This window comes from Neolamprologus multifasciatus, chromosome 14 (assembly GCF_963576455.1).
Source record: "Neolamprologus multifasciatus chromosome 14, fNeoMul1.2, whole genome shotgun sequence".
In the NCBI taxonomy this organism is placed as follows: domain Eukaryota; kingdom Metazoa; phylum Chordata; class Actinopteri; order Cichliformes; family Cichlidae; genus Neolamprologus; species Neolamprologus multifasciatus.
Window position 1 is genome coordinate 26922853 of NC_140452.1, and position 13484 is coordinate 26936336.

At 41.1% G+C, this 13484-nt stretch overlaps 2 protein-coding genes and 1 long non-coding RNA gene across 4 annotated transcripts in view; 2 read left to right on the top strand and 1 right to left on the bottom strand.

Moving 5' to 3' along the window:
- Positions 1–13484, bottom strand: part of veph1 (ventricular zone expressed PH domain-containing 1) — a 90845-nt gene that overhangs the window by 58940 nt on the left and 18421 nt on the right. The gene's annotated exons all lie outside the window — the stretch shown is intronic.
- ptx3a (pentraxin 3, long a) lies at positions 1972–11451 on the top strand. Its single transcript, XM_085184559.1, has 4 exons — positions 1972–2352; positions 5603–5762; positions 6127–6563; positions 9530–11451. The coding sequence occupies exons 1-4, from the start codon at positions 2217–2219 to the stop codon at positions 10180–10182; spliced, it is 1386 nt and encodes a 461-aa protein (XP_085040685.1). The 5' UTR covers positions 1972–2216; the 3' UTR covers positions 10183–11451.
- On the top strand, positions 6570–7777 carry LOC146504214 (uncharacterized). The gene is made up of 2 exons (XR_014877911.1): positions 6570–6829; positions 6861–7777. It is a non-coding gene; the product is annotated as an uncharacterized LOC146504214 (long non-coding RNA).

Here is a 13484-nt window from a genome sequence, read left to right on the forward strand (position 1 = left end):
GTGAAGCAGCAGGAAGGAGAATCAGCACCTCCGAGCCTCAGGCCATGCTTCCTACGTTCCTCTCCACACGAGCTGTGGTTAGTGACCGAAAGAATGAGATCAAGGATACCAGCAGCTGAAATGAGTTTCCTCTGTAGGGTGGCTGGGCTTTCCTGTAGAGAGAGCATAAAGAAGCTGAGTCATTAGCAAAGGGCTCAGAGTAGATGACTTCTGGGCGCCTCCTAGGTGAGGCGTTTCAGGCATTCCCGGGGCAGACCCAAGACACGCTGGGGTGATTCATATCTCTCAGTTGGCTTGGGAATGCCTCAGTGTCCACCCTGGAAGTGCTGGAGTAAGTTGCAGATTTCAATAAGAATCCACACTTTAACCAGCTTTTCTCTGCTCTTTTCCATGTTTTGAGTTAGAAGCGACCCACGCTGTCCTCTCATGCTCTATACTCCAAGTTTTCACCTAAAATTATAGCAAATACACAGACACCCTTCAAGTGTGTTCACACTGTCTTTATTTAAAAAAGCAATTGAACACAATGTTGGGAAACAGTGTTTCACAGGTACAACAAACAGTGATATCACACTGTACTCGAGCTGAGCACACTTCAGCATAAATGAAAAAGAAGAGTTGAACTTGAGTGGACTGCATGATCACCTTCTGTGGCGTGAATTAGCAAATCATGGACAAGTATACGGGAAAGACGACATCCAAAGTGTTCTAGAGGAAGCTTAAAAAACATGATAATGGACTCAACAGTTTCAGCCATCGAGTACTAATGCAGAACTAATGAAGAGAGCCAGCTTTCACTAATCCTTTCCCACGCACCTCTCTCTGCGTTTCAGTGCACGAAGAGGCTGTTCCACCCTGATAACAAGTGGCCAAGTGTGCGTTTCAGCGGGCAATTTAGGGAAAGCAAACTAACACAATGGAAGAGAGGAATGGGCAGACAGAAAGTCGGAGGGAGGGGACCAGGATGAGAGTGAGATTATCCTAAAATCCCGTGAGGAAGTCATTGTTTCCATCCTCTTAAAAATACACAAGCAAGCACAAACACACACACGCACGCACCAGCATGAGTATATTCTTCTATCACACGGATGCACAGACAGTATATAAACACAAGTACAGGCGCACAGAAGCAGTGAGGCTCACAAATAAATAAATAAATGGAGAGAAGCTGGAGAACAATAAACCCATTTAGAAACTTCTCCTGTCTGGGTTCCATTTAAACTTCACCCACTCACACCCACTCACAGCATCCCTGCATGGGGCAAATATCAGAAAGCTCTGTGTTCCCTGCTTCCTCCTCAACCCCTCTCCTTCCCTCTCCCTTAGTCACAGAAGCTCCCGTTATATCTGATTATGACACACACACAACCTCCAACGACGCATTACTCATCGTCTTACTGCAGTGCTTTCAGACTCCCTTTTATACTTATGAAAGCCAAATGTTTTCACAAGTACGGAGATTTAGAGAAACTTTCAGACGTTTCTTCACTCGCTCGGTGGATTTTCCCCATGTGTTTGATTGTTTATTTCTGCATTATGACCCTGATTAAGGGCCACAGGGCTTTAAATTTAAACTTACAATAGCAATTAGATTCAAAACAGTTAAAAGCTTGGGTTTAGACTTAGGTTAGTATGAAGGAGTAGACTGAATTGGCTTTTTTTAATGGCGATTAGACACTCACCAAATGAAACACTCACATTCAACTGAAAAGTTTCAGTCGTTTAAAACCTGCCTGATCAACTGTGAGACTCGTCCACGATTAAATACGGGTTAAGGTCAGCAGGTCAGAGTTTATGTCCCTAAGTTCTCATTCTCATAAAAATAGAAATGAGTACATGTGAGCCCGAGCAGCACCTTTCTCTCTATCTCCATACCAGTGGGCTTCCTGCCAAAGGATTGCTCAGCATTTACAAGACAGAACGAGAGAAGAGGTGGAGAGTCAGGGAGGGAGGAGGGGCAACATACAGTATGGGACTGTGGGGCTTAAAAAAGAGCAAAGGACCATGCAGCTCATGAAGAACGTGAGACAAACAGAAAGCAGCAGGACAGGCAGAGAAAGCAGACACACGCAGCTTATCTGACTCTAATTGCCCCATACAACACACACACACTTAGAGGAAAAAGCAGATAGAAAAACAGCACACACATTTATTGACTTTCACAGGAAAACAGACATTTTCTCTCTCACACACATTCAGGAGGAAGCAGCAGCAGCATGTTTCTGAGGCTCCTTCGGGCAGCGAGCCTGCTGTCGATGTGTTTGTGTCTGCCTTCTGACTACGAGGATGCTATCGAGCTCAACTACGGTCCCTCCTACTACAATGAAATCGCAGAGGAAGAGACGCCAGCACGTAAGTGTGGAAATGTGTGTGCATGTGTGAGTGCTGGGCCTGCACCTTTATCAAATCAAGACTCTCGGATGTATCGACCGCATTAATTGTCAAAAGCATGAAATTGAGTTTCTTTTTTTAGATTCATGTATGGATTGTGTGGAAAGTAAGACTGGGACACTAGTTTCCACAACACTTTAGTCTTTTGATGGATTGTGCATCAGCAACAAAAAAAATGGGAAGAAACTGTAGAATCAGATCGATATGATAATCGAGGAGGAGGGTGAAAGAAGTTCTGATGAAGAAGAGGGTAAAAAAGCAAATCTTTCACAGCTTGAGAAAAAACTGAAAATCTTAATCAAGTCTTTAAATAAATAAAGAAGGAAAAGAAAAGAAGAGCAGAGCAGAGATTAGAGAGTAACATGTATGTGGTTTGTATAGTGTACAGGCAGCTGGCAGAGACAGAGTTTCTGTAAGAGTTTACAGCCACAATCAGCAGTCACCAACAGCAGAAACACTTTGGTATATCATTAGGAAATTCCTCTCTCAGCTGTCTTGGATGGCATTAAAGCGTGTGTGCGCGCACGCTCGTTTAGAGCTGTATGTGTGGGATGAAAAGAGCGATGAATGAAAGCGAGAAAGTGCGGGTGAGTGTTTGTGTTTTTTAAGTGTCCAACTGGCCCTCCGCAGTTTGAATTTTGCATTTGTTAGCTGTTTAAAACCTGGCAGGAGGTGTAATTGCAGCACTAGCGGTTAACAGGCAGAAAATAGTCTGGGATATGATTAAAGAGGTAAATATTATACTGGGCGAAACAAATGACTGAGAATAGTAAAACAAACAAACACAGTTTACAGCAGCAGAGGTGGGGGGGGGGGGGGTTGTTTCGGCCCCCCAGAGAGGGTGCAAGAAGGGGAAAATCACGTGAGTTTGTGTGCAGGTCTGTGAGAGGTCAAAAAGCTGGAAGGAGACACAGATCACTGCTTCTGACCTGCTCAAATCTCCGAATCTCTGAGAGGAATTTGAATTAATGAGGCCACATGACAGGGGTCATGACACGGTAAATTTCAAAATGAATGACAGGCTAGAAAAATAACATGTAGCAGACGAGTGGACCAATTTGTTGAGTTATGCTTTGCTCAAACACACAGACACTGACTAGTTGTAAAAGGAGCCTACTACTGAGTACTGTCACTCAATATAGAAGCTTTTCAGTGCTCATTTCCTGTAGAATGCTGCTTAAATGTGCAGTAATTTGGAGATTATCACATTTTAAAAACTTACTCAATTTACTCAAGTTCACACAAGCTCAAGTTAGAGCTTTAACAAATGAAAACATACATAAAAATTCTTATTTATTTTCAATATTGTCAAGTTACTTATTGTCAGCAGATTAGACATGTGACCCACAGAGCTGACAATGAGCCTTCTAAAAAAGAGGCTAGTTTTAAGCTAATATTATGCTAGCTAACGTGAAGCTTGAGTGTCCTGAAAAGAAATAAATCATATTTTCCATTGATAATCATCTCGATTACATTCTCACATCGTATGAGAGTTTATTCGCTAAGTAACCAGTGTCCAACAATGTTTGAATCACTTCAAAGAAACTTTCACTAACGCCAGCTAACAGCAGCTATCAGAGACTAATAGCAGCTAACAGTGGCTAGCACTGACAAAAACAGCAGTGCTTACCAACAGAAAAGTTCAGGATATCCTTAACAACACACCTCACTGTTATCAAACAGAAGTGAGCTTTAATTACTTACTGACGCATATTGAAATCCTTTCACAAACTTTAACAGCCTCCTCCAGAGCAAATAGACATGGACACCCAGCGTATTGACAGCTGAGGTAAACAGCAAACGCACAGCCTTCACTCTATGGATGAACAGCGGCTAGAGTTGTTTGTCCTACACTGGCCACCATAGCTAGGATTTTGCACTTGAATCGGGAGGGGTAAGAAAACTGAATTCAGCTAAATGCAATCTGCAATCTACTGGCATCTAGTGGTGAGACTTTGCACATCGTACCTTTAAACAATTTTAAATATACATTTAGAGTAGATCATCGAAGTAACCACTGACATCTTTAAAAACTAGGCTCTATGCATCTAAAAGTTATTATTTTCACCCACTTACACTCTCTTGTACTAAAATCACTCAAAAACCAAGCTCAGCTCCCTTAGATTGAGAAGCCCCAGGGTCCAAAGTGCATGACCCTTATGTCTAATTGACTTTGAGCACTGAGAACAGGAAGCCAAAACAAACTGTGTAGCTCTGTAATAGTACCCCTCTGGAATATGTCTGCAGGTATAAACAGAGGTCAAAAAGGCTCAACAGTTAACCAGAACAGCGTGTCTGATACAGTGACCTACATATTCTTACTCCTGGATTGTTTTATCCCCCTTTTCCATATGTTTCAGAATACTCATGCTATCTCTCCCAATGTTGTCAGCAAGTCTTGACCTTCCTTTTCAACCCCCCACACCGCCCATCTTTCTCCTCATTCACAGCAGAAAACCCAATAAGCTCACAGGAAAAGCTCCTGCTTTGTGAGCTATTTGTCAGATTTCATTCTCACCCTCTTTCTCCCAACAACTTAACATCCTCTTCTGCGCTTTTACCATCTTCCTCCACCTATGCCCACTAATGCTTTTGTGGCAGTCAGCTATTCAAGCAGAATTAAATCCATTTCCTTCTTAAGATTGAAGTTGACCTTAAAGTTTCTGTTAAAGTTGGAAGAAAATTGGACATGAATTTAAACATATCCTGCATGCACACTTTCAAGCTACATCTGCAACTCCATCTGGCAAATAACTGCAGAAAGTAAAAGCTCAATTTTTTTCAGCTAAACAGACACTTTTTCTAAATAAAGGTCTGATACGTTAGTGATCTTTTTTCATATATTCAGCACTTTTCCTATATTGATACATAACTGATAATGGAGTAACTGAATTCTGTATTCTTATTTTTTTTCCTGTCTTAGTGGCCTTACATATACATTAAGTATAAATGCACAATTTAAAAATAAGACGTGCAATTTCTCTGGACCTGTTCAATGACAAAGTTAATAAATCTTGATATGATTTCAGTAGAGTTCCTGAAGAGTAAATCTTAGATTCTTTTTGCAGGAAAAGTCCATCTGGATCTCTGTGGAGGTGCAGGAGATAGGGGTGTGGCTGGCTCTAGAAGCTGTAGAAACCTGAATGAGTTTATCGTCTGTTGGATGTTTAAACGTTTCTCTTTTTCTTCTTTTTACCTTCCCTCTTTGCAGCCACACCAACTTCAGCCCCCTGCAGTTCTTCAGAACTGACCAAATGGGACAAGATGTTCTCCATGTTGGAGAACAGTCAAATGAGGGAGAACATGCTGCTTCAGTATGCCGATGATATCATCAAGGTGGAGATGGGGTCACTGCGCAGTGAAATGTTAAGGTCGGTTGTAAGACTGAGAAGTCATGCAATCAGCATCAGGTCACCATGGTTGAAGATGAGCAGCAGAGAAATGAGTGTTTGTGATTAAGCCAAAGACAATTTAAGGTCGCAGCAACCTAGACAAGACTAAAATGTAATCAGATTGAATCTTTTCATCACTTTGCTTAAAAAAGCAAAGTGATGAAATGCTCATCGCCTCATTAATGTAGCTCTGCTTCAGAACAAAACCCTGAACTGATCAGGTTCAAATTAATTTAGCAGATTTCTCAGCAACTATAGCAAATTCCTGGTCTGCACATGTTTAAACCTCTTCAGCTGAAAGGGTTCAAATCACTCATTTTGATTCTTGGTTCTGTATTGTCAGGTTTGTAGCTCAGTATGGCGGGTCCTGTGGGGCGGCGGTGGAGAATGCAGGAAGAAGGATGGAAATGCAGCTGGACAGCCGTCTCAGAGAGACTCTGGAGCCCCTCAAACTCAGACATCGGGATTCTCCTGCGGCTGCTGCAGGGAATTCCATTGGGAATTCCAACCAGCTGGAGACAACGCTACAAGAGCTCCTCTCTGCAGCACAAACACAAGCATCCAGACTTTCCAAGCTGGAGACCAGCTGCTTTAGCAGCCCAGGAGGGATGAATACCAAGGCAGGATTTCATCCTCTGAGGGGTGGAGAGCAGGGGCACCATGAGCAAGAAGTCACAACAACAGAGGCCACTTTAGAAATGGTGCTGGCTGCACTGCAAGAAGTGAAGGTGGAGATGGAGGAAGCCCTGAGATCTTCGAGGCAAAGATTCTTGCCTGCAGGTATAACACTGACCTTACTATCAACCATCCCTATCTGTCTTAAACTGTGATTTCCTGTTATTTCCATTTGTGTTCATAGCTCTGAAACAACACCCTGCTTAATCTTTTTCTGTATTAATTCATTCTGGAAATAAGAGATTCAGCTAAAGCTATTTGCACCGGGAGACACTTACAAATATTTGTAGAAATTTACAAGTAGGATTAGACTCAAGTAAAAACATGAAAAGATGATAACAAAGAAAAGCTTTGGACAAAACTCCTCATGGGTAATGAACCCTTATTGTAAATTGTTAGCAGAGCTAACTGGCTTCCCTGAAATTAGCACTGACTAATAAATATAAGATTAGGCTCAGCAAATTTAACTCAGGAAACTTGCAGAAGAGCATCACTGATATCAGTACAACAACTTTATTTCCTAGAATATATCAAAAAGCCACAAAAGGGCTAAATTATACTCTTCATCTTATGCGTGCACTTATACACAAAATTATAAATCTGGCCTAAACAGTGAACAGAGGGAGGTGTAATCATTAGCCAGTTGCCGCAAAAACCACACCAAAAGAACCCTGGGAAAGTAGAACCAGATGGAAACCATCATGAGCGCACACAAACACAGAATGGATTTTTTCACTATTATATTCTGAGTGGCGGGAACCTGAAACGAGGTCTCCGGTTTTAAGTAGGGAGCGTGTCTGCTAACTGGAGGGAGAAAAAAAGCGAGTGAAAGAAAGAGGGCTGGGGTAAGACCAACAGAGAGAACAGGAGAGAGAGAGAAAAATCTTGAGTTAAAAACTCAAAACTTAAAAATGCACGACAAAGAATGGGAAATGAGAGATGTTACGCTGTGTAATGTGCAAAATGTGCACAGTTCAGAACACATTTTCTCTCGCACACAATCAGAGCTGCAGAGTATCAAGCTCATCCTGCCCAAACACCTGTGAGCTCTTCCTTTATGGAATAACTGTGAGCTTAAACTGGATTGTTTTATGCACACAGGATATACCGGGAACATTATGCAACACAACTAAGAGTTTATATGCTTAAGCAGCAGGCAGAGCAAACACTGACTTGTATATTAGGGGTTATTAATGGGACTTACCAGATTGTTAGACAAAACTTTACCAGGATGTTTTCTTTGTTGCTCACAGCTGATTGTTGGGAATATTTTTAAACAGTGTGTATTTAGTTACTTATTCCCCAACTCAGAGACTTATCTGGATTTATCAGGACCAAATTAGAAAACCCAATCTTAAATTTCTACAAATTGGACAGGCGATACAGAGACGCTAAGTCTGTAAGCCAGTTAAATCATTATTGCACATAAACAGTGATGATTTAGTTTCAAAGTGATGAAAATCAGGAAATCATAAACAGTTAATTTTATGATTTCATATAAGCTAAATAACTATAAATAACTATTTCTAAAAAACACTCGGATGCTAGACTGGATCTAGCCACCCTGCTACACCCCCACCCCCACCTCACACCAACTCCAATAATTCAAAGCTGGCAATGGTGACAATGTGCAGTTACACTCCATTATGTAACGCAGACCAAATTGCCTAAAAGGCTTCAGTCAAAGGTGGTCTACACATATGCCACACACAGGTTTTCTCTATTTCACATGCCAAAAAACTAACCAACAAAAGTTGGTTTGACATTACAGTGTCAAACAGTGAGAGAGTAACTTTGAGAGAGTGTGTGTTTGAATGAGTAAAAACAGAGAGGAATGAGGGGAAAAGGTGACGACACAAAGCAAAAAAAAAAAGCACGAACCAGATGACCCAGAGAGCTGTGTGTCTGTGCGTGAGGTGGCGGGACAGGAAAAAACTGCCAGTGATTCATGATCTCATCACCTGACCAGTAACTGAACTCTGACTGTGTCACATTCAAACACGTTCACGCTGCCACCTATTTCAGCCTTCACTTCATGAACACTTCATATACCGTGGTACAACAACAGTAGAGGCAGCCCCAGTAAAACCACAGGGACCCAGTAACCTCAAGATAGTAATCTGACTTACTTAATTAATCTAGCTTTAGATTTCAATTTATTTTTATTTTATATTTATCTCTGTAGGACTCCGTTAGTCTGTGTAGGAGATCAAGTCTTATGATGTAAAGTGGAACTCTGCAAGGGTAAATTTCAGGCCCATTATTCTCCTTTTTTCCCCATCATACCAAATCACACATGGACAGAGCCCTGAGGGTCATCTGTTTGTTGTGCTTCATTTCATGTTCTTTCCCCTCTTTTGCTCCGTTTCTGCTCCTTCAAACATGTTCTCCTGCAAACACTTTCAACCTGCTTTCAACCTGCTGTGAAGCACTTTGTGGTTTTTATCCTGTGAAAAGTGCTATATAAATAAATTGGTTTGATTTGATTTGATTTGATTTGTTGGGTAATTTTGTGGAACGCACCCTCGCAACGGCCTCTGGGAATTTAAACCGATCCAGATCGGCACCAAATTGTAGCGGTTTCCTCGCTTCTCTGCCAAGTTCAGTCAAATTTGGCTTCAAATTCTGCGTGTAATCCTGCCAAAAGACAGACAAACAATAAAAATGTAATGCCGCTTGCTGAGCTACCATTGTCTTTTCACCGTCATCATAGGTTATGCCCAACAAAATCTTTTTTTCATGAGTAACAACAAATTGACGTCCAATTTTGGGCCGTCACAGTTAAATGAAAAAGAAAACTGTAATGATCACATTAAATTCTCTAAACTGAACCACTATTTTCATGCAGCTGGGGGTAAAATATCTAGAATTTATTGTAATTTGTAGATTTTACCACAAATTACAGGCATCCTTTCTTACAAAATTTAAAATTATACTATTTCTGTGCAAACAGGAGGATTTATTATTGCTGGATGAGTGCTTGAGTACTATATATGGCATAACTTCCAATTGTCAGGTCATGACCCATTTTTTTTTAGTAGCCCTGATCATCTTATCTTCCTGTTGGCTAGGTTGTGAGATGGCCCTCCTCTTCCCAATGCGTTCCAGTCGAATCTACACCTCTATCATACCAGATGTCCCCGTCTCCCTGTCCTCCTTCACTGTCTGCATGTGGTTCAAACCAACCAGCATCTCCAACAAAACCGTGCTGTTCACCTATGGAAACCGCCGCAATCCGTATGAGATCCAGCTGCTGCTCAAGCGGAACGCTGCCCTCTTCACCATCGGAGGAGAAGCTCACCTGGTGGAGGCACGGGGAGTGGTGAACCCAGGGCGGTGGACCCACTTGTGTGGGGCTTGGTCTTCAGAGCAGGGCCTGGCCTCCCTATGGGCGGATGGCGTGAAGGTAGCGTCCACTCCCGGAGTGGCCGAAGGACACGTCTTACCTGACGGCGGCTCCCTCCAGCTGGGTCAGGAAAGGAACGGCTGCTGTCCTCCGTCCTTAAGCAAAGGGAGCAGCGTGGCAGGGTTTGAGGCGGGATTCGACTCTAAGCTGGCATTTGCGGGGAAGATGACGGGGGTGAACATGTGGGACAAAGTGCTGTCAGAGGACAAGATTTCCCAGCTGTCTTTGCGGGAAGGCCATGGCTGTGAGCAGAGCGGGAACATAGTGGCGTGGGGTGTAACGGAGATGGTGCCGCACGGAGGCGCTCAGTTCATCTAATAGTGCATACTCTTCACTATGATCATCGTTTCCACAACATTGTAAGAGTTAAATGCTCAAAGTGAAAAGACTTACAGCTGCTTTTATCATCTTTCTTCCTATAATTAAGCGTTTTCATTGTTTCATTGTAGCAGAGACCACGATTTTCCTCCTCATCTCACTTTTTATTACTGTAACTGCTAATACTGCAGTTTTGAACTTTGGGCATGTTCAAATAAGACAAAATCAATGTTGTGAGAGACTTAAGTTTACTTTTTTCACCAAGCCTTTTGAACTGAGACAGTAATCACACACAAAAAAACCCACTCTGATGCACAGTCGTCTTAGAAAACGTGTAGTTTCGCCGAGAACGTGCTGCAAACAGTTTTTACCAAAGACTCAATTAGAGTGCAAGAAAGACAAAGAGGCTATTGTGAAAGTAAACGGCTACGCAGCACAAGTAAAAGAGGGGTCTCTGACTATTACAAGTGATTATCTTGTATTGCACAACATGTGTTTTTTAGAGCACCAAAGCATTTTTCATCTTTCTGTTGAGATGGCGAGTGCAGTTCATCAAAACATGCAAATAAAAAAAAAAAAAGAAAAAAAAAAAAAGAAACCCAAACAGAGGACAATGTTCTCCTTTTTTTTTTTCTTTTTTTTTTTTTTTTAGCATTTTAACTATTAATGTAACAGAAAACATTTGCTTTTATACCTTTTAAGTTTTGTGGGTACAATTAGCCATGTAATCCAACCCCATTACAATCAAAAGCACAGGCATCATACTGTTACCTGTGACTGAAAACTGCTGTACTTGCTATCATTTTAAGCATGACTGACTGTTAACTACAAATGTGCTTTTTTTTTAACTAGCTTACTATTTTTTTATTGCCATAAACTTTTCTTTGAAAGCTTTGAAAGAATTTCCAAACAATATATTTCTAAATTTGTACTCAGTGTTTACATTCATACGAGTTATGTGACTCCTGTTTTGCTTTTGTTTGGTTTTTTTGTCAGTGCATAGTTGTCATTTAAGTAGAAGGTAAAGTTTTCTTTTGATCCTGCATAAAGTAAGAAGAGTAAAACTGTTGAATTTGCCATGTGAGGTGTGATAAAAGGATAATGTTTACACAGTCTTTTATGAACTAACTTGTCTTGTATTATACTGTAAATTGTTTTTATTATTGTGAAAATGTAAAACTGAATGTATTTTGTACATAAATATATTTTTCATAACAGGACTAGATTAAATAAGTGAGGTATGAATAAAAAAGTATCCGCTGTCCTAAATGAGGAGTGTTTATGTATTTTTTCAAAATTTAAAATATTCAATTTTGACAAGATTTCCAACACCACTCCATACCATGACAAACCCTCCACCGTGTTTTACAGATGGCTGTAGACACTCACTGTTGTATTTCTCTCCTGAGCTCCTCTTTACATACTGACAATGATTTGAATCAGAAATTTTAAATCTGGATTCATCGTCAACAGAACTGTTGAGTGATTTTCAGTCCAGTTCTTGAGTAATGTGGCATATTTCAGCATTTCCTTCCTGTTTCCCTTCCGTAAGAACTACTTCTTGACAGCCATCCTTCCACTGAGATGATGTCTGATGAGGCTTCAGCGAACAGACAATCAGCTGAAGGGCAGATCCATCTCTGAGGGTCTGTGTCGGGACTTTGTTGGATTTATTTCTATTTTTGTAAGTACATGGATTTCAGATACTGTTCATCTGCTATAGATAGTTTTTCTTAGATCTGCCACTTCCCCTTTAGTGTTCCACTTCTTCAGTTTCCTCAAACTTTTTATGCACACACTGCACAACGTGCTGAGATGTGCCAAAGTTAACAGCTGTTTGGGAATCTCTTTATGTCTGCTCACTGTTGACATTGTTCACATATTCAGCTAAAGAAATGGGAACAAATTAAATGTTTTTGTAACAAAGTTATTGAGGATACTGTTTAAATTTGGTTCTTTGCTATGTTGTTTGAATGAAACTCAATGCCGTTTTTTTAAATTTATCTGGTGCAAAATCACAACAAAAGTTGCATCAAGGCATTTTATAGTGTAAGGCACACACACTGGTTCATCCCTTGAGTTAGGTGTCTTTTTATGCTTTTTAGGTCAGTGTGAAGCGGCTTGAAAAATATTCCTCTGAAAAGTGTGAAGTACAAGGAAAAAACAGACAATTACAATTTTAAAAGACTTCACAAAGCCCGGAGAAGTATCGCTCAACACCACTTAAAAAAATTACAAGACAATCTGCCTCCAACATAAAGAAATAAGGGGCGGCCCAAAACTTTTGCACAACACTCGATGTTACAACCACACTTTTGCAAATTATACTGTATATAATCTCTTGCTGATTAAAATTGATTCAGTGATGTCTGCGACTGTGGGGAAATTGTCTGCAGACTTTCTGCAGCTCACATATGCTTACAGTTTACTGCTGCACATCCTGCTTGGACCCACAGTTTCTTCCCGCAGCTACAACCTCCGTGTAACTGTGACCTGTTACAGAATCACCTTCCACATTCACTCACATACATTTCACCGAGTCTTCACTCACTTTTCTCGCCCTGCCATGTATTAACCTTACAGTCCAAGGTAGAGCCAAAACGGACACGCAGCTTTGATAGATAGACGACAGATTCCAAGCCTCTCTGCTAACTTAAGGTTTTACTCAGAGATTGAAAGAACCCTTGGCTCTAAACCCCTGTGGGGCCAAACGGTGAGTGCGTGTGAGACTGCTGTAGCTATAAAACCTTCACCCAGTATCCTGCTGTTGGTTTCCTGTAACTAGGAATCACACACACATGCTTATTAAGCACGGAACTCACTATTCTCCTATAAGACAGAAACTCAACACGCACCACCAAGGACAAGACGAAGGAGAAGAAGAAAATATTGCATGTGGCAACGGACGCACATGCATGCACAGCCATACTCAACTGCACACGCATGTTGGCGTCTAGGTTTCAGAACAAAGGTTCGCAGGCTTCTGGCTTGTTAAAGACGTCAACATGAGGTTTAAATGGTTACAGTACAGCACATTTAGAAGGTGCTCAAACTTGGAAACTGCCATGGTTACATTAAAAAGTGCAGAATGAAAGATAAATGTGAACTTGCTACAAATTTTTAAAAAAAGCCTTCGAGCAGGACTTGCTCACTTTCATCTGGTTTCTCATTCCAGATTCAATATCAGTCGGTCGATCCCTGTCAAGCTGGATTACAGCCACCGGACTACTTAAGTGTACAGAACTTTCAAACTATCGTGTTTTCTGTCTCTTTTATTTCCCTTTTCTCTGCTTCTTTGTGAG